This window comes from Galeopterus variegatus, unplaced genomic scaffold, assembly GCF_000696425.1.
Source record: "Galeopterus variegatus unplaced genomic scaffold, G_variegatus-3.0.2 Scaffold322, whole genome shotgun sequence".
In the NCBI taxonomy this organism is placed as follows: domain Eukaryota; kingdom Metazoa; phylum Chordata; class Mammalia; order Dermoptera; family Cynocephalidae; genus Galeopterus; species Galeopterus variegatus.
The window spans coordinates 551,921-573,315 of NW_007726433.1; the positions used below are offsets into that span (position 1 = coordinate 551,921).

General features: G+C 38.8%; 1 protein-coding gene across 2 annotated transcripts in view; it reads left to right on the forward strand.

The window, feature by feature from the left end:
• Window positions 1-16,561, forward strand: part of UBXN7 (UBX domain protein 7) — a 67,943-nt gene extending 51,382 nt beyond the window's left edge. For both annotated transcript variants that reach the window (XM_008567472.1, XM_008567473.1), the window contains exons 9-11: window positions 6,068-6,461; window positions 6,635-6,714; window positions 8,271-16,561. In XM_008567472.1, coding sequence (XP_008565694.1) covers window positions 6,068-6,461; window positions 6,635-6,714; window positions 8,271-8,432 — 636 coding nt within the window. In that variant the 3' untranslated portion in view covers window positions 8,433-16,561. The remainder of the gene's footprint in view (window positions 1-6,067; window positions 6,462-6,634; window positions 6,715-8,270) is intronic.
• The last annotated feature ends 4,834 nt before the right edge of the window (window positions 16,562-21,395 follow it).

Genomic DNA, 21,395 nt, shown 5'->3' on the forward strand with positions numbered 1-21,395 from the left:
TGGGCATTAGTACTGGTTATATAGCTTTAGGGCCTGGCTCTCTGGCACTCCTAGAGATTATTACTATACTTAATTTCTATAACATGCTATTATTGTTAGGCAGACCTGTTTGATAATTGGAATCAAGATTAGTTGCAAGTAAGAGACCTTCAAAGATATGGCAATCTCACATTGGTTGTAGTGGCTGTTTGGGTTTGATGGCAGTGAAACAGAAATAGTTTTAGTGGATGTGGCTTTGGCAGTCCATATCACGTAGTGATGAACACCTAGAGTAAACTGCCTATTAAAGGCAATACCTTAAGGTAGTATAGAATTCTTTTTTTTTTTTTTCCTTTTTGTCTTTTTTCGTGACCGGTAACGGAATCGCAACCCTCAGTGTCGCGCCCGTACCGCAACCGGCAACGGGATTGCAACCCTCAGTGTCACGCCCACACCGCGCTCAGCCAGTGAGCGGACCGGTCTCTATATGGGATCCGAACCCTCGGCGGGAGCGCTGCCGTGCTCCCAAGCGCCGCACTCTAGAGTGCGCCACCGGGCTGGCCCCTAACCTGAGATTTTAACATACATTTTTTATGGGTTGGCTCTTAAGTCTGTGATCCATTTTGGAGTTTTGTTTGTTTGTTTTGGTGGCTGGCTGGTAAGGGGATCCGATCCTTTGACCTTGGTGTTACAACATAAGATCCATTTTGAATTAATTTTTGTATATGGTGTTATGGTAGGGTTGAATTGGGTTGTTACATTTGTTTTTTTTTTTGTCTTTTGTCTTTTGTCTTTTTCCGTGTCCGGCAACGGATCGCAACCCTCAGTGTTGCCCCCGTACCGGACCGGGGACCGGCAACGGGACTGCAACCCTCGGTGTTGCTCCCGCGCCTCGCTCAACCAGCGGATCTGTATGTGGGATCCGAACCCTCGGGTGGGAGCGCCGCCGCGCTTCCCAAGCAGCGCACTTATCCAGTGCGCCACCGGGCCGGCCCCGTTACATTTGTTTTTTGAATATGGTTATTCAGTTGTTTCACCACCACTCATTGAAAAGATTTTCCTTCCCCCATTGAATTGCCTTTGCACCTTTGTCAAGAATAAACTAATCATGGGCCGGCCCGTGGCTCACTCAGGAGAGGGTGGTGCTGAAAACACCAAGGCCCCGGGTTTGGATCCCACATAGGGCTGGCCGGTTCGCTAACTGGCTGAGCGTGGTGCTGACTACACCAAGTCAAGGGTTAAGATCCCCTTACCAGTCATCTTTAAAAAAAAAAAAAACTAGTCATATGTGTGGGTTTATTTATGGGCTCTATTCCAATGATTAATGTCTTTTACACCAATATTTCACTGTCTTGATTACTGTAGCTTTACAATAAGTCTTGAGATCATATGGTATAAGATCTTCAACTTTGTTCTTTAATTTCTCTCAGCAATGTTTTATATTTTTATATATTGACCTTATAGCCTGCAGCCTTGCTAAACTCACTTTTTAGTTCTAGTAGCTATTTTGTAGATTCCTTAGAATTTTCTATATAGATGGTCATGTTGTCAGTAAATAAAGACTGTTTTACTTCTTCCTTTCCAATCTCTATGCCTTTTATTTCTTTTTCTTGCCTTGTTGCACTGGCTTGGACCTGTAGTACAATGTTAAATAGAAGTACTGAGATTAGACATCCTTGTTTCTCACATTAAGGCGAAGGCATTCAGTCTTTTGCCACAAAGTTTGGTATTAGCTATGTATTTTTTGTACATATACTTCTTCAGGTTGAGGAAGTTTCCTTCTATTCCTGGTTTGCAGAGTTTTCATTGTGAGTGGATTTGTCATACCATTTTTTTTTTTTTAATATGTGTTGAGATAATCATATGGTTTTCTTTTTTTAGTGAATTCCATTGGTTGGATTTTAATGTTAGACCAACTGTGCATTCTGGGACTAAAACTCACTTGGTTGTGATGCATTGCTTTTTATATATTGTTGGGTTTGATTTGCTAAAGTTTTGTAAAGAATTTGTGTGTCTGTGTTCATGAGGGATATTGGTTCGTAGGCTTTTTTTGAGGATTTTGTTACTGTTTTTCCTTCTTTCCTTCAAATACCTTGTAATGTCTTTGTCTGGTTTTGGTATCAGGTTAATGCTGAATAATGAATTGGGGTGTTTTTTCTCCTCTTCTTTTTTCTGCAGGAGTATGTGTAGTAATTGATATTACTTCTCACTTAATGTTTGGTAACTTTCACTGGTGAAACCACCTGAGCCTAGAGTTTTAAACTACAAATTCAATTTCATTAATAGATATAGGACTATTCTGATAACTATTTCTTTTTGAATGAGCTTTAGTAGGTTGTGTCTTTCTAGGGTTTTGTCTGTTTTACCTGAGGGGTCATATATTGACAAAGTTCATTATGTTCCTTTGTTACTCCTTTAATAACTATGGAGATTGTAGTCGTCCCTTCTCTTAATTCTGTCATTGGTAATTTGTAGCTTCTCTCTTTTTACCTGACAGTCCTCTAAAGGCTTTATTGCTCTTAAAGAATAAGCTTTTGGTTTCATTGATTTTTCTCTATTACATTTGTTTTCTAGGTCATTGATTAATTTCTGTTCTTTTTTTCTTTTTCTTCCCTTCTGTTTAGATTGGGCTTTTTTTTTTTTTAAGGTGGAAGCTTAGGTCATTATTTTGAGATCTTTCTCTTCTAATATAAGTGTTTAATTATGTAATTTCTCTGTAAGTACTGCTTTAGCTCAGTACCACAATTTTTTTCTGTGTACAGGGGAAACTAGTAAATGGAATTTCTTAGCTAGACATGTTTTCTTTTATAAACATAATCAGTTCTGTAAGTAAAGAATCAGAGAATGAGTATTGGATAGGAACCTAGCAGAGTCTGCAATGGCTGTAATCTTTAAAATCAAGCTACATGCTATACAATGTCATTGTTATAAATGTACAGTCTACCGAAGCCATTGCATGTCATGTGGGCACATTTACTTGCTTTTTTAGGGTGTAAATTAGCCTTAAGTTTATTTTTATTTTATTTTATTTTTATTTTTTTTAAGAAATGACCGGTAAGGGGGTCTTAACCCTTGACTTGTTGTTGTCAGCACCACACACTCCCAAGTGAGCCACAGGCCAGGTCTTTATTTATTTTTTAAAGTATACGGTGTCCAGGCTTTGTCTTATTTATATATATATATATATATATATATATATATATATACACACACACATATATTTATTGAATCATGATTATACATATTTTTGGGACTCAGTGTTGACATATGTTGATCAAATCAATATTACTAGTATGTATATTGTTACAAATTGTACGTATTCTTTATGCCCCTTGTCCAATCTCTCCCTATCCTCCTTTCAATCCCCCCTCCCACCACTGATAACCCTAGATTTCTTCTCTCCTTCTGAAAGAGCAATGGTTACTCTGTTGATTTGTTGCCTAGATGATCTGTCCAATGCTGAGAGGCGTGTTCAGGTCTCCCAGAATTATCATAGAGCAGATGCTTTTTCTGTCACTCTGGAATGGGGTTTGTGGAGAGAGACATTCTCTTCTTTTCTTTGGTCTCTGCTGGTGACTGTCCTTGTGTCGATGCACTCCAGTGGCTGGGTGGACCATCTGCATGGTGGTTGTGGTGTCTAGCCACTTTCATGGTAGCTGTGGTTACTGTGGTGGCTGTGGTGGGCCACCACATGGATGTGATGTTTTTAGCATGCTCCGTGGTGCTGGTGGTGTGCCTCTTTGTGGGCAGCAGGTCCAAACTCTGGCACAATGCTCCAGGCCCCTGGGCAGGTCCCAGAGGTGCTGGTGGTGTGCCTGTTTGTGGGCAGGGGTGGTGGGTCCTTCCCTGGCTCCATACCCTGGGTGGTCCCCAAGACACTGGGGTGTGCCTGGATGTGGGAGTGGGGCTTGGTCCCTGGCTTCAAGCTTCAGGTTCCCAGCCAGGATCTGAGGCACTGACAGTGTGCCTGAGCCCAAACTAATTTTTTGTTCTTTGCTAACTTCTATAATGGGGGAACTTCCTTTGGGAACCAGTACTTGAGCTGTGTGGTTGAGCCAAATTGCTGCTTTGCTGCTATTTCCCTAGAGAAGGCTTTTTGTGCAGCTCAGGGTTTAATGGTTGACCTTGTCAACCACTTCTGGCTCTCCAGAGACCCGGTGCACCTGGATTGTGTAGAAACTCTCATCTCAGTGTTTTCATCAAACTGCATGCACCCCTTGTAATTCAGCATTCCTGACCAGTCTCCTCTGAGTGTTACTGCGCTGATTGGGGGGTGGATCAGCTGTCCTTGCTTTGTCATAGCTACCACCCATGCTCCAAACACTTCCCATGGGATGGGCCGTGCACTGGTCCTTTGTGATGACTCACTGGCCTCTGAATGGCTTCCCTTTTTCAGCTGTTCTGGCTCCTCACTCCTGCGTGGGTGTACGGGAACCCTATTAGTGGTCTTCCTGTCCTAGAGGCCACCAAGGCCCTCTTCTCCCCTGCCGCCTCCAAGCAACTCCATCCAAAGGGCACAGCTGCGGCTTCTGCCAGCTCCTGCTCCATGCACTCAGCAGTTCCAGCCTTAAAGCGTCCGTGGCCCAAAACACTCCAGTTTTTTCTTTCTCTCATCATGGTTTCTCCTGCCTTCATGAAGTCCATAGGTCTGTCCTCCTCTTCCCCTGAGCTCCAGTGGCCCCAGCTTGGCTGTTGTTACATTTTTATAGTTGTAAATTGATTGATTTGTGGGAGAGAGTGACACTGGGGACCATCTATTCCGTTACCTTGACCAGAACTCTCTTAAGTTTATTTTTCAAATTTCCTTTAAGTTTTTGCTATGTGATTGGCCTTGCTATGTGATTTGGCTTTGTGAAAGCCAAAATGAGGTTCCTTTCAGTTTTTTAGTAGCAACTCTTATCTTTTTATTGTGGAAAATTTAAGCATATTCAAAAGTTGAAGGAATCTATCAGGCCTCCATGTGTCCACTAATTTCAATGATTATCAACAGATGGCCATTCTTCTTATATCTGTACTCTACCATATCTGCATTACTATGAAGCACATCTCAGAATTCATTTTTTTATCTATTGATACTTTGGCACGTTCTTTAAATGATGAAGACTTTTTACTTAAAAAAATCACAATATCATTAGCACACCGTTAAAAATTAACGGTAATTTCTTTTTTTTACCTTTTATTTTTATTAGCATATTCATTGTTAACAAATCATACTTATTCTTTATGCCCCTATCTAATCTCTCCTCTCCCCCTCCCATGACCATAGATTTGTTCTCTCCATCTGATAGATTAACTGTTCTTCTAACAGTAATTTCTTAATATCGTGAGATGTCCACTGTTCAACTTTAGGTTATTTTACAAATATTTTTCCCCATAGTATGTTTGAGTAAGGATCTAAATAAGTTCCACTGAAACAGCCCATGTTTTGTGACTCGTAAACTTTAAATTTGTGACTTTAGAACTTTACCAACGTGAAAACTGTAGAAATTTGCATTTCTTATTATCATAATGAAAATCTTCATTGTAATTAAGCTTGGGAAAATCTAGTTATTATTTTCCCCTACTTGTTGTATGGTATTTTGTTTTGTTTTGAATGTTAGAGATCTGTTAGATTTCTTGAGAAGTTATTACTGTAAGTTATTTATTGATATCCTTTTGTGTGCCAAAGCAGTGCTAATTTAAGAATATAGTGGTGAGCAAGGTAGCCATCATTCTTTATTGTTTAGTCATTTTAGAGAATAGTGTTTTGGGGTTTATATTTAAAGCTTTTTAGTTCTTGTCTTTTTTTGTGATAAATTGTTTTTTCAACTTTGTTCGTTTTGATGCAAAAAAAAACCCCTATGCTTGAAACATCAGTGTGCTAGGTGCTATGATAGTTTTTTATCTCTAAAGTATCCATTCCAATTAGGCTGTGTAAGACAAAGTACTTGCCCCCAAATAGCTTAAATTTTAGAAGAGAGACATTCAGCAGGAGATAGTAATAGAAAGCTGAGTACTATATTTCTTATGCCCTGTTTAACTTGACTATTTTTTGGTTTAACTGGGTTTTTTTTTCTTTCCACCTGTGTTTTATGACTGCATCCCACAGGAAAGCCTTATAGATGCAAGTGAAGATAGCCAGCTAGAAGCTGCCATCAGAGCCTCCTTACAAGAGACACATTTCGATTCAACACAGACAAAACAAGATAGCCGCTCAGATGAAGAATCTGAATCTGAACTTTTTTCTGGCAGTGAGGAGTTCATATCCATTTGTGGCTCTGATGAAGAAGAGGAGGTAGAGAATCTTGCCAAGTCCAGAAAGTCTCCCCACAAAGATTTGGGGCATAGAAAAGAGGAGAACAGAAGGCCACTCACTGAGCCCTCAGCCAGAACTGAACCTGGAACAGCCACAAACCACCAAGGATTGCCAGCTGTGGATTCAGAGATAGTGGAGATGTCGCCTGAAAAATCAGATGGAATAGTAGAGGGTATAGATGTAAATGGTGAGTTACATGATAGACTCAGTTTACTTAAAACTTGAATATTACCTAATGGCTTTATTTATTTACTTGCTTGTTTAAGTTAATATTCTGTTTTAAGCTCCTGTATCTTTTTTGTTTGTTTGTTTTGTCCTCCAAAAAGCAATACATATCTTTTTTTAAAACTATTCCTTTAGGACCAAAAGCACAGCTGATGTTGCGGTATCCAGATGGAAAAAGGGAACAGATCACTCTTCCAGAACAAGCTAAACTGCTAGTAAGTATATCTAATTGGAAGCATTTGCTTGAAGCAGAGTAATTAATTAATTAGAATAAGTCTAGCGAGATTTGCTTGATGACTCTTTCAAATAGGTGGTAGGTATTCAGTTTGATCTCTAACTAGAAACTTAACTGTGGTAAATCTTAATTCTAATTAGTTTGTTTCCGTCCCAAATTCTCTTAGGCAATTCACATAGGATCTGTTACAGTTGAGACTTTTCTATCCTATGGCTGCATGGAATAGAAACCCAACTGAAATTATTACTCCTGCAAAAGAAGTGGGGCTATTTGAAGACAATAGTGGGGTTCTTGGGTTTCCTAGTAGCTGGAACTGCAAAGTGGTTATTAACCAAGGCTGTTTTTCTCCATGTTTCTCTTGTGGGGCCTTTTAGGTTTTCCTTGTGATTCTCTGCTTCACACCATTCTTTCTGTATATTGGTGGCTTTTATTTACTCCTCATCTTGTGCATGGTCCATCATGGTGATGCTGAGGACCGTTTCATCTAAAATCCACAGCTGATGGGCCTTCCCTCTGTGTCTTTCAACTGCTAGAAAAGAGAATGAGCCTGACTAGCTTAGCTTAGCCTAAGAATGAATCCCCCTTGGGTCAGGTGTCCATACCTGGCCATTCACAGTGGCAGTACATAATTAGGCTGATTCTTTGTTTTCTTTTTTTTTTTTTTTAAAAAGATGACCGGTAAGGGGATCTTAACCCTTGACTTGGTGTTGTCAGCACCACGCTCAGCCAGTGAGCGAACCGGCCATCCCTATGTGGGATCCGAACCCGGGGCCTTGGTGTTATCAGCACCGCACTCTACCGAGTGAGCCACGGGCCGGCTCCAATTAGGCTGATTCTTGAAGACTGTGTGACTGGAATGCAAGTAGGGTCTGATTGCTGGTGCTGATACCCAGACTGCCTCCCTGGCCTAGTGTTTGGAAGGGGTTGGAGATGAGACAATGGAAAGAACAAGTATAGACCATCTTTTTCAGAAGTTTGGTTGTGAAGCTGGAGGGAAGGGTGGGCAGTATTCAGTGGAAAAAAGGTGATTGGAGAGGCAGCATGTTTAAGCCTGATAGGAAGCATCTGTAGAGAAGGGGATGCTGAAGAAACCTATAAAAGGGGATATTTTGTAGTGGCATGTTTCTGAAAAGGCAAGAAGGGATTCAGTGCATAGAGGGCAAGATTGGCTGTAGGTAGAACAAAGGCCATATCTTCCCTATAAAAGGAAGGAAGGAAAACTGATCAAATAAAATGAGGACAATAATTATATAAATAGTGATTGGGTGTGTTTATTGGGATGACAGTAATAACCCTGTATATTTCAGTATCACTTAATGGCCCTAAGTTATTGGATACAGATACATTATCTCCCCATCCAAAGGGTTATTATATTGGCCCTTTGCCAGGATAGGCTTCAGTTACCTGAAAGAATAACTTACACTTAATATCTCATCTAACAGGACAAAAAAGAATGTTGTTATTTATTTAATTCATTATCATGCTCTTTCCTTTTATTTTCATCTAACAGCTTTGTCTTTCTCTTGTTTTTCGTAGGCTTTGGTGAAGCATGTTCAGTCTAAAGGATATCCAAATGAACGTTTTGAACTTCTTACCAACTTCCCTCGAAGGAAACTGTCTCATCTGGACTATGACATTACATTACAAGAGGCAGGCCTTTGTCCTCAAGAGACTGTCTTTGTACAGGAAAGAAATTAACACCATAACCTGACCTCTCTCAGCTTACCCCTTTATTCCCTTTTCCTGTGAGATACCATGTCACTAAGTACGCATTTTGGCTCATAGGACCATAGAGCCAAAGTTGGACAAGCAAGTCACCTGCCTCCTCTTACTTTTATTCTCTTTTTCTTTTATAATCAGTCTTTCTCCCTTTCCCCGCCTCCCCCCTTTTTCCTTTGCTATTTTCTCCTTTTTCCCCACTTTCTTTCTTTCTTACCTAATCTGGTGACCAAATGGAAGTGTAAGGATAAGATCTAGTACTGGCAGCAGGAAATATGTGTTCCAATAAGCGGTCTCTTGCATGGCACTTTTTTGGGATCAACTGGTAATGTTACTCCTCAGACTCCTTGGCGAAGGAATGGCTAGATTCAGAATAAGAACAACCTCCCTTTTCTGTAAGACCCCATTTTTAGTAGGCAGAAGAAGTTCTCTGACACTTGTTTTGTTCTGTTCTTCAGGTAGGAAGTATCATATAAAAATATTGAGGCTTTTGTTTACATTGAAAAAGTATCCCTTATAATTACTGTTTATCATATTTAAAATCTTTTCCAAAGGATTGCCATCTTTCCAGCTACAAGAATTGTTTCCGTGATATGTGTTATTGGCAGAATGAGTGTTAAATGTAGGGTGGTAGCGTGGGGTGGCTTTCAGTGTCCTAGCCTGAGACAGCTTCTTCATCATTACTCTGTTAACTGTATTGATCCTGCTAGTCCTGGAGTGGACATTTAGTGAGCACATTGTGGTGACTGGGATAGAAAGGTGCTTGCTGTTTTTGCCAGTACAGCATATTAGTTTCTTTGGCCCCTTCATTGTCTGGGTACACAGTGATCTATAGGAATGCAGCTGTTCAATAATAATGCAGTAAAATGGCTTGTAATTGTAATCACTGTGGTTATTAATTGTCCTGTGTGCTTTAAGGCATACTTATGTATGTCCCAGAGGAAAAAGAAGACATGAAGCTGAGAGTTGCTAACTATGTTCCTTTGGTTAGAAATAATGTTCATTTTATTGCTGGTTGGAGTAGTCTCTGAAAGGCTCTAGTGACTGAATGAGCTTAATTCTACATACTGTTTTTGTTCAAAAGGTATCAAAACAGAAAGCTTCTCTAAGGGGAAGACCTTTAAAAACTCAATTCATAAGACAATATTTAGTAAGAGGAATGATGGAGATTACCAGTAATCTTCAGATGTTATAGGCTTTTCCTGCCAACAAAAGCCGCATTCAAATTGTAGTTGGTGAAAGCTTTTTTCAGTATTATTTAGAAGAGGCCATCTTGAATCTATATACTACTGTTGTCAGCTTCACTGTATGTTCAGTTCTTATTTTGAGCTTTAAATAAAGTCCTCTGAAGGGGTGGTAGTGATTCTGGTGGCAAAATCAGAACTTCAACTTGTTATACAACCATAATATAGAATGGATCTGTTTTGTCATTTGGGTATTTAGATTGATTCTTCTACTTGAGTAACAAAAATTGCTATTGTTCAGAGATCTTTAGGTTCCCACCTACTTTAAGATTGCTTTCTTGGTGACTAGGGGATATAAAGAAAAAAAAAAAAGATGCTATGTGATGCTAGTACACAATTATAGAATATGGATTCTAATGGTTGGATTTTGAAGGACCCTCTCTAAAGAATGAGTTATGTATCTCCTCAAGGAAATCATGGAAAATTCTGTTTATTCTTCAGTGAGTCCTTTTGAATTAATGTTCTTACATTTTTTTCTAAGTCTGTGTAAGTACTTATGTATAAGTATATAATTGTATAAATATTTATAAATATATTTATATAATTACAATTTCATTTATACCTTGAGTCTAAGTTCTCTCTTTAGATTGGTGACTGAGTAATACCACTTTGGTGTTTTTCTTAGGCTCTCTCTCAAGGCTCAACTGGCAGCTTCTGCTTTATTGAGGAAACATGGTTTTCGTATTAATTCCTCAATTGTATCTCTGAACTTGGATAACATACTTGCTACCTGAGGAAGAGAGCTGTAAACTATCAAAGGTGCGCTGGAGGGTAAAAAAAATTTGGTGGTAGACAAGGTCAGAAATCTAAAAATTCAGGGAGGCACAGGGTAAGAAGTAAGGGTATGCTCAGTCAGCTTTGTGTTGTGATGGCACCCATCTCCACTCCCTGCAAAGTCACAGCCAAAGCCCAAACTGTTTAAAAATGTGAGTTGAGAATTTTCCCTATAGGACTCTGTTTTATTCTCTTACCTGGTAGCTTCTCTTTATAAAACATGTCCAGAGAACCCAAGACAACATGTTTATTAATGGAAAGATGTAGTTCTTTTTGATACTGTTAGCACTGGCATATTCATTTGTAACAGACCAAAGTGACTTTTTCAGCTTGGGTTACTGTGAGATGACCAAGTTTACATAAAGTGATTTGAGTAAGAGGAAGGGCATGATAACATTCATGCAACCAGGATGTTTAGAGTACAAGATGTAGACTATTTTATTTTATTTTGAGGCAGGAGTGTAATTATCTTGGGGTTTGAGATAGAGGCCCATGGGGAGGGATTATGGATTGTACATGGGAAGAGTAAATAAGGAGTGTTGCCTTGCTCAAGAACTTAATCCACTTAGAGAGTATGCTTCCTCCAGTTTGCCTTATTCCCCCTGCAAGTTCCTTTGCTCTTTGGGGGAGAGGTTTTATTGAATAGATTAAATGAGGCCAATCAGTCCTTGTAGATACTAGAAACAGCTTGAAAGAGTTTAAATGGTAGGGAGGAAAAGAACAAGATAGACTTGGAGAGTGACAAGAGAAAAATACAGGGAGATGGAATGAAAACTAGTGGGAAAAAAGTGAGGAGAAGTACTTTTTTGAATTTGCTTTAGGAAAGAACCAGAGAAGAGGGGGGAAAAAGTGCCAAATGAGGAATGAACAGAGAACTAATTTTGAGTAACTAGCATGTGCTAGGTACTTTACATGCATTTTCTCCTTTAATCTTCCTAAGAACCCTAGAAAATGAATATTGAAGTTCAGAGAACTTGTTCAGGATGTCATAGCTAGTAAATGGCAAATCAAAATTAGAATCCAGAGTTCCATGCTCTTTTCAGTCCCATGCTGTTTTCTCCTATAACAGGGGAATCAGCTTGCCCAAATGGTTATCTTCTCATTGTTTTGCCTTATGGATTATGATATAGTTTTGTTTCTTCAAAGCTAGGGGGAGTAGTTGAAATAAAACCTGTGGGATGATGCCTATATATAAATTCTTATTTATGCCATTATTTTGAGAGGCTTATTTTTAATTGTTTTTTAAAAGTGATGGCATGGAAATATGAAAGGGAAAATAACTGTCATTTTTTGCCAAGAATAAACGGAAAGGATAAAAAGAATATTACCTTTTAAAGCTTTTTCAGAAAAGATATAATTATCTTTTCTATGTCCTATCCATACCAGATTATTGAACTTCTATGTGTATGTTTTGAAATCTATAAAATTCTTCCTTGACTCTACAAGTCAGCAATTAGCTATTGAGTCCTTAATCAAAGTTGGAAATACTTTGAAATCTAAGGTCTGATTCCTGCCTGTTTTACTCAGTTAGGGAGACTCAAATTCTGAAAGGTGGCAAACACTGTAGCTCAAATTTTCTTTTGACTCACCTATATGTTTTAGCTCCACCTGTTGTAACTACTAAACTTAGGGCATGAAATTTATCAGTAGGGCATAACCAATACCCAAGTAGGGAAGGATTATTGATCCCCAAGACTAAAGATTCTTACCTAGCAGGGATCTTACTTGGATGCTTAGGAAAAATACCAGATAGAGCCACTAGCAACTGAAAAATATAGTTTTCTAACCAGATACAAGTTAAATGTATATTATTTATGATATGCAGAAAGGGCACTATAGGTGTAAGTCTACTTGAGTAACAGCTCTACTAATTAACTCTTATCTTGGTAAGTCTCTGTTTTCCTCTGAGTCTTGGGTTTCTCATTTGAAAATGAACGAATTGGACTAGATTAATAGTTCTCAGCCTTTTCAAGTAAAAGGATTTAACATTTTAAAACTTGGCATTGGTGGGGAATTGTGGGGTTAACTTAATATAATTAATTCTGTAGATAGAGAAAATGTAAATGTGCACATGGAATTACAGACCCCTTTCAGAAACTCTTAAGAACCCACAGATTGTAGACCACTGAATTAGATTATCTCTAAAGTCTTTTTCCACTCCGGAATTTTATGCTTTAGTCTCTCCCTTTTATTATACATCATACCTAGGCTGATTAAAAGTGTACTTGTTAATCAAATCCTTTGCTTTTTTTCTGTGTCCAAGTATCACTTGCCCAGTAACTTGATCTAACCTCACTGTGATGACTGAAATCTCCAAAAAGGAGAGTATAGTAATATATAGTACTGATCTTTTAAACAATTTTTGGAAAACAATGCTGTTTGCCTAATCAGTGTTGAGAATGACTAAATTATAATTAGAGAACCAAATACGTCACTGACAGTGGAGTTAAATTTTAAAGAAAGCATCGGCTGAACAATTGATGGGAAATTGGTTTGTGTAAGTTGTAGAATTCACTCTTGGCTTTGGCAGAAACAACTTTTTCAAGATTCCATTAGGCTGACTTTTAAAAATATATTTTATCCCACAGAGTGTATCTTTATTATGTCATTCTCCACCCACCCCCACTCCCTTTTCTGGCCATCTTTTATTTAACTACTCAATAGTAAATCATGGAGTGCAGGTTGATGAATAAGTGATTTCTCATGTGAAACTAAAACTTAAAAGTAATGAGGGTAGGATGAACCAGCCCTTCGATGAACATGGCAATTTTCCAATAATGCAAGCCTTGATGAATAGGCTGCTTAAAGACAGCTGTGTACTATGAATATTCAGCTTCATTGGTTTGCCTTGCTTAGCACTTCAGTTATTGTCTTGCCATGAAACTTAGTTTTGCACAGCACACATTTTAGAATAGTGGCAAGAATGTCCTTTAGAACTAAAAATAACCAGAGAATACCATACCAATATATTGATTTCTCCTATTATATAGAGAGTTGGTATTTCAGTGATGGTTATTTTGGTTTTTGACTCACCTATGTGTCAATCCTGCTAGAGAATTTTTTTTTAATAGAGATTATGATGGCCTGGGTAATTGTCCCATGAAATGAATGTATGTCGTTAGATTATTGGATGTGATGATGAGACCCTTATTAGAAAATCTTTTAATCATACTTTCTCTTTTACTTCTCCATTCTCTATTCTTGATTCTTGACGTCCATTCTCTGAGTATTAGTCCTGATTTTTTAATATAATTGGCTGTGTTTAAGAAAGTCCATTTCTAAGTCTTAATATGTAACTGTGTGTGTGTGTGGGTGGCTGGCTGGTATAGGGATCCAAACCCTTGACCTTGGTATTACAAGACTGCACTCTAAACATTTTTTTATTTTTTGTAAATTAATATACAGAGGAAGAATTTGGGGCAAACATCCTATTTATAGCTCATTTTCTCTCTACTTAAGAAGAATTCTCATTCCAAATAGATAATAGCTAGCTCTATGAAACCCCTTCTCTTTTTTTTGACCTACAGATTGCTGAACCTCAACCATTGTCATAAACATGTTGATTTTTGGTATAGACCTTTCTTTGCTGTGTGATGTCAGGGTATATAGTTGGGTAATCCAATATACACTACTTCAATAAAACAGTTTGGCATTTCTGTAATGAGGTATTTTTGAAAGGTAACCAGATTTATTTGCAGGATTAAAAATGCAAATACCAATGGCAGTATTTTACCTAAGAACAATCACAATCTATAAATATGGGAAGTTACTTTTTTGTACTTAATTCTCTGCCAACAAACAGCAGGTTTTTGTTGTTTGTGTAATGGTTTTTCTTCTATAGAGATCAGAATGCCCTAAGATTTTATATCCCCTGTAAGGTCACTTGGGTTTTCAAATGGAAACACAGTAGTCAAGCTAACCCAGACTGAATGTAACTAATATTTTATCTCCATCAAAAGAAGCTATTAATCTAACTAGGTTATCATGAGTCATTCATTTATTAGATGTAGTAAATAAAATAGGAAACATTTCACATCATTAGATAAATTCTGACCTGGAATTCTCCCTTCCTTAAAATCATTATTATTATTTTTTTTTTTTTTTTCATAGACTCAGTATGGGAATCTTAATTGATAAGGGAGAGATTCTTGATCTGGAACCATTTCCTGCCATTCTGGTTTTTTCCCTCTATCAAAGTAGCTGGCTTTATAGTGCATGTCACCAGGATCCATTTGAAGTTAATGACATTGGAATGTTGATACACGGTTGGATAGCTTGCATTTTCAACAAAATGATTTTAGAGTATGCTTTTCCCAAAACTTCTGTGTTCTTAATAATGGAAAATATCAATAAATTGAATGGTGTGATTCAAAATATAAATAGGTTTATGACACTAATCATATGCTTTTAACAAGAACTTTTTGATAACTTATTGCCCTAGAAGTTAAGCCTCATGTGGAGTGACCTTGCCACCAGAATATCCCCTTTCACCTACTAGTTCGAGTGAAAGAAGTATGTGGCCTCCATTTTTCAGTTAATGAGTAGCAAGCTTGTAGTAGGGACTGTTTATCTTAGCCTATTCGAGGACTTGAACCTTGTTACTTTCCTAGGTTTGTCTCTTCAGTTTGGAAAGGCTCTTTAAAACACTTTCTGGGAAACAGTAAAGCTGTTAGATAATCCTCTGGTCTTAGATACAGAGAAATGAGTACCAATTGATGTTAACATGTTACTTAAACTTTGCGGGGCTTCCATCTAAGCTTTGGCATGACTCTCTTACACACAATTTTCTTCACTCCTCTAAATCTTTTTTTCAAGAACAGTTTTCCTTTTGATTGTTAACAAATTTTAAGCATCTGGTGTCTTTTTTTTTTTAATCCTTAAATTTCTTTTCAAGTAGGTATTGATTGTTCCATGGAAACTCTCAGGAGTGTTTGTTGGCTCTGTGCATGCTTTGTATGAGTTCAGTTTGAACAATGTATTTTGAGTCATCTGGGTTGTCCAATTCTGGCATGTCTTCACTAATTGTGTTTTTAAACATTTTTCATGTCATTTTCGAAACCTCACTTCCCGTCTTATTCAGAGAGGTTAATCAAGGAATGAAATTTGTTTGGGGATGGGGATAAGGGTGGGTCGGGGACTTGAGTGAAGTCAACTTGGGGTATTTGCTTTAAAGTGTTTTCTCATGCAGTTCCTAACAGTATTTAGAGATTCCCTGGGATGTTTGTGTACTCAACTTATTCTGGACATAGTGGGTGGTCTTACTGAGATTTACATTTTTATTGCAGGACAGGCTCTAAATTTAATCTGTAGTATATAACTTTGTTACAGAATGCAAGAAGATAACAAACAGAGAAAGTTCTCCCTAAAATGCACATCGAGTTCTCAGTTTTCTGGGCGTTTAATCCGTGGTGCTAGGAGATACATTTATTTCTGCAGCTCTTCCCAAAAGTGGGAAGAAGGCTTTGGGACCAGTGAGCAAGGGGCAACTGGACCATCCACTAAGTTTTTTTGTTGAAGACACATTAGAGACCCTCCTGTATATCCAGTAAGTGATAAAGGTGCTAGGGAAAGCCTTAAATGTGAAGACACATGAAGGCGGCAGAAAATCTAAACTTGTAGGAAAAGAAAGACATGCTATTAGGTAAAGCAGAGCTGTAACTGCTGGCTAAGACTCAATGGCACTTCCACTTGCTCTAAAACCAGGGAAATCTTAGATAACTGGGTGTTGACATATCTATAGATACACATAGTCTATAGGTAAATACTTTCTGAAATGAGGATCTTTCAGTTGGTGATCCTCTGGTTTTGGCAGTACCAAATTGTGAATATTCTTGCTGTGTTGTACCCAGTTGCTTTATATTAATACTGCAACTTGAATTGGGGAGGGTGGGTGGGACGGTTGGGTGGGGGAGGGAGGGGAGTGGGACGATAAGTCTTTTGAAGACATCAGCTCACTGTGCTGAGAGGGGGACCAAACTCAAGGAAACCTCTGGTCTATAAATTCAACTGCTGCATTTTTTTATAAATACATGTAAATGTCCTGTTGTAATATTTGATCTTGGAAATAAAAACAAAACCTTTTCAGTATAAGTTTTTTGTGTCATTGTTTTTGCTAGACTCCAGATATTACTTTCATTAATGTAATGTAGATCCCAAAAGCTTGCCCTCATATTCTCGTGTTTAGGGCACTTAATATTTTTTGACAAAGGTTAGTTTGTAGTCCCATTGTCAAGTATAGTGTTTACTAGCTTTTTCTCTGCTCTTAGCAATATGTTGAACATTTAGGGTAAGTACTCTGTAGATGTTGATCGAATTATTATGAAAACATTAGGTTAGCTAGCTTTGTTAGGAAAGTATGATTCTATATTTGACATATTTGGGCAGTTCAAGTGTCTGGTATTTAAAACCAGTAATAATGACTGACTAAGGACTCAGCTTAAACAACTGAAGGAAAAATAATTACTTAATGGAAAAGCCAGGAGATACTATTATATTGTGTTACATGTTAAGTGAAATAAGCCAGGCACAGGAAGAGAAATACTGCATGTCCCTACTTATATGTGGGAACTAATAAAAAATAAAAGAAAGAAAGATACAACAATCACAATAATATGTTACACTTTTTTTTTTTTTTTAAAGATGACCGGTAAGGGGATCTTAACCCTTGGCTTGGTGTTGTCAGCACCACGCTCAGCCTGTGAGTGATCCGGCCATCCCTATATGGGATCCGAACCCGGGGCCTTGGTGTTATCAGCACCACACTCTCCCGAGTGAGCCACAGGCCGGCCCAATATGTTACACTTTTAAGAGAAGAAAACAGAACTGAGATTACCAAAGGTGGGGGAGGGGGAGGGGAGAAAGGGAAGAATTGGTAAAGGGCCACGAAAATCAATTATTGTATAATGAAGAATGTACTAATTATCCTGATTTGATCATCACATTGTACACAAGTGTTGATATTCAATGCTGTACCCCACAAATATATACAGTCAACTATGTTCCAATAATACATTAAAAAAAAAAATTAACTCACATACTCAACAAAATAAAATCTACAGGAATGGGAAAAAATCTCTAAAAAATATAAGCAGAAATAAATTAACCTGAGTATTTTTTAAAAATGTTTAATATGCTAACTATTCTGATTGGATCAATATATAATATATGCACATATTGAAAAAACAAACTACTCCATGTAAATGTACATGAAATTAATTTTAAAAAGAGAAAGCCTTCAGCTAAGTCTGTACATACACAAAATTGCTTTACAACCAACATCATCCATAAAATGTCTTACTTTTAAAAAAATGAAGGAAAAATAGTTATTAAATGGGAGAATAGCCAGGAAATAGGATTCCATTGTGTAATAGAAACTGGGATCACTGCTTATCTAGCAGTTCCCCAGTGATCAGTTTATGCTCCTCATCCTCTTGTGGAGCCATTTCTTGTGCCCTGGCTCAAGCCTCACGGGACGTGGTGGTACGCAAAACAGACTCCCTCAAGTTCCTGCCCTCAAGGATCTTTTTAGTTGGAATACAGTCAAACACAAGTGATACAGATTTGATTCAAATACTATGAAAAAAAAAAAAGTAGAAGGGGCCGGCCCATGGCTCACTTGGGAGAGTGCGGTGCTGACAACACCAAGGCCACGGGTTCGGATCCCATATACGGATGGCCGGTTCGCTCACTGGCTGAGCGTGGTGCTGACAACACCAAGTCAAGGGTTAAGATCCCCTTACCGGTCATATTTAAAAAAAAAAAAAGAATTTTGCTTTAAATAGGATGTTGTGAAGTTAAGTTTTAGGCTGAGACCTGAGGATGAAAAGAAAATGGTCCATGCTAATAGGAGTAGGAAACTTTTTGAGCAGAACAACAAATGCAAAGGCCACAGAGCAGGAAAGTGTTTGGTGTATTTGAAGTGTTGAGAGAAGTCCAATTGTCTGACATGTAGTGAGCAAAGGGAGTGGCATAAAAGAAGTAAGAGCCAGATCATACAAGGCCTTATTAGGCCTTTTTAAGGAAGGAGCTTGGATACTGTTCTGAGTGTAAAGAGAAAACGTTATTATGTGGAGAGTGAATTGGAAGAGAGCAAGAATAGGAACTATTGTAATGATCACAGTAAAAAACAGGTTGCCTGGGGCCGGCTCGTGGCTCACTCAGGAGAGTGTGGTGCTGATAACACCAAGGCCATGGGTTCGGATCCCTATATGGGGATGGCCGGTTGGCTCACTTGGGAGAGTGTGGTGCTGACAACACCAAGTCAAGGGTTAAGATTCCCTTACTGGTCATCTTTAAAAAAATAAATAAATAGGGGCTGGCCCTCTGGGTCACTCATGAGAGTGCAGCGCTGGGAGCGCCGAGGCCGCGGGTTGGGATCCTATATAGGGATGGCTGGTGCGCTCACTGGCTGAGCGCGGTGCGGGCGACACCACGCCAAGGGTTACGATCCCCTTACCGGTCACACACACACACACACACACACAAATAATAAATAAAAAACAGGTTGCCTGGGCTAAAGTAATGGCAATGGACTAGAAAGTCATGTGTAGTTAGTGTCTCTGAACAACAGGAATATGTTCTGAGAAATGTATTAGGCAATTTTGTGGTCATGTGAACATCATAGAGTGTACTTACACAAACCTACATGGTATAGCTTACTACACATCTAGGCTATAGGGTACAGCCTGTTGCTTCTAGGTTACAAATCAGTACAACATATTACTGTACTGAATACTGTAGGTAATTGTAACGCAGTGGTAAGTATCTAAATAGAAAAGGTCCAGTAAAAATATGGTATTATAATCTCATGGGCCTACTTGTATTTGGGTTCTGTTGACCAAAACGTTGTCATATAGCACATGACTGTATATGTTAGAAATGTATTTTGAAGATAGAAATTAAAGCACTTGCTGTTGGATTTGATATGGGGCAATGAAGGAAAAAGAAATTGAGAATGACAAGTTTCTGCAGGTGAGTAGGTAGTAATATTACTGAGGTGAGGAAGATTGGTGGATCAAACAGATTTGGTGAGGGGGAAATTATTTTAGATGTGTTAACTGTGATACTTCCAAGTGCAGATGTAGTGCTGGAAGTTGGAAATGGGTCTGAAGCTTGGAGGAGAGATGGACTGAAGTTAGAGATTTGAGAAATCATCAGTATTATAGTTGGGATTTAGTACTATCAGAATGATGGAGGTCACCTGGGAAGAGTTAAAGAAGAGGGCCCTATCTCCTACAGGGCAGCTGCCAAAAAAAAAAAAGAGGGCCCTAGAGCCCAGCTCTGGGGTTCACCACCATGAACAGACCTAGTCAAGGAGGTGAAGCCAGTGAGAGAGGAGAAACACTGTGGGGGTGGGGGGAGGGAATGTCAAGGGAGCTAAAGGTGAGAATGTTCAAGAAAGATCAAATGGCCAACTATGTCTAATGTCTAGGAGTCAAGTAAGAAGGACAGTGAGGTGTTGATTAGATATATGAAGTCATTGAAGACCAAGAACATTTTCAGTGCAATGTCAGAAGTGGAAGCCTATGGGCCGGCCCGGTGGCGCACTCGGTAGAGCGCGGCGGCGCTCCCGCCGAGGGTTCGGATCCCATATAGAGACTGGTCCGCTCACTGGTTGAGTGCTGTGCAGGCGCGACACCGAGGGTTGCGATTCCGTTGCTGGTCGCGGTGCGGGTGCGACACTGAGGGTTGCGATCCCGTTACCGGTCACGAAAAAATGCAAAAAGGAAAAAAAAAAAAAGAAATGGAAGCCTAATTTTAGTGGATTTAAGTTTCCAATATTTTTATAACTAATGAAGAGTGGGGGAAAAATAGGCCAAACTTCCTCTTCAGTGGACTGGTATAAATCGCAGCTCTTTCAACATCTCTTACCTTCCTTTTTTTCCCTTCCTCCAGTTAAGGGAATGTGCTCTCTTGTTTTGTCAGCTGTCAGTTGAGGTTGGAGCCCACCCACAGGGAGGCTGATTAGTCTGTCACTCTTATCTGAGGAAGACTGGAAAACAGCTGGCCTGATTGTCTAGCTATATCATCTTTTCCCCTTTGCTTCTGCCAGTGAATTCCATTTTCTCAACTTCCTCTATTCCTTGCTCATATTCCGTCTCCAGATCCCACAATATCCCCCAGAATGGGACGTCTTTTTATCCTGTTCTCCCAATCCTTTCAACCTTAGGAAGCCTTTTGTGTTTTTTATGGGGTTTTTTTTTCCTGCCAGCTGGCCGGTATGGGGATCCGAATACTTGACCTTGGTATTATCAACACCATGCTCTAACCAACTGAGCTAACTGGCCAGCCCAGGAAGCCTTTTATGCATTACTTTTATGACATTATTTCCTACCTCAGTCCCCATTCATAATGTGTGCCCTTAGACTCCCATTTGTTCCCCCCAGACATACCACCAAGTAATAAGTAGTGGATATCTCTCCAATAGAGCCAATTTCTAAGATTATTAACACATCTGTAAAAAGATAACTATTTAGTTCTTTCATAGCAGTGACTGTGAAGGCTTACCACAGGGAAGTGAAGACATTGACCTAATGCTGGCCTTACTTAGTAGACCTGTTTATTGCAAGTATATAATTTCTTAAAGAAGTGTCTTGTTCTTGAGATTAGTCATTGAATTAATCATCACAAATTTACCCTAAGGAGCAAAGACCTGTAGCTACCATCACCAGCCCCACACTAAGTTTGGCACTTTAAGGGGTTAAAGCCAAATGCCAGCATTTTCTTTTGTTTCACAAGCACCATTTTAATGATATCCATATGAGAGTGTCAGCTGTCAGATAAGCCATTCCTACACAGAGAGAAGCTCATATGCAGTCTAAAAGAATTAAACTGTAATAGCCAGTTATAATGATCCCATCTAAGATATGTACATCAAGGGTTTTCTCAGTAATTTTTGTTTGTTTTTATCATCAGATCATGATGT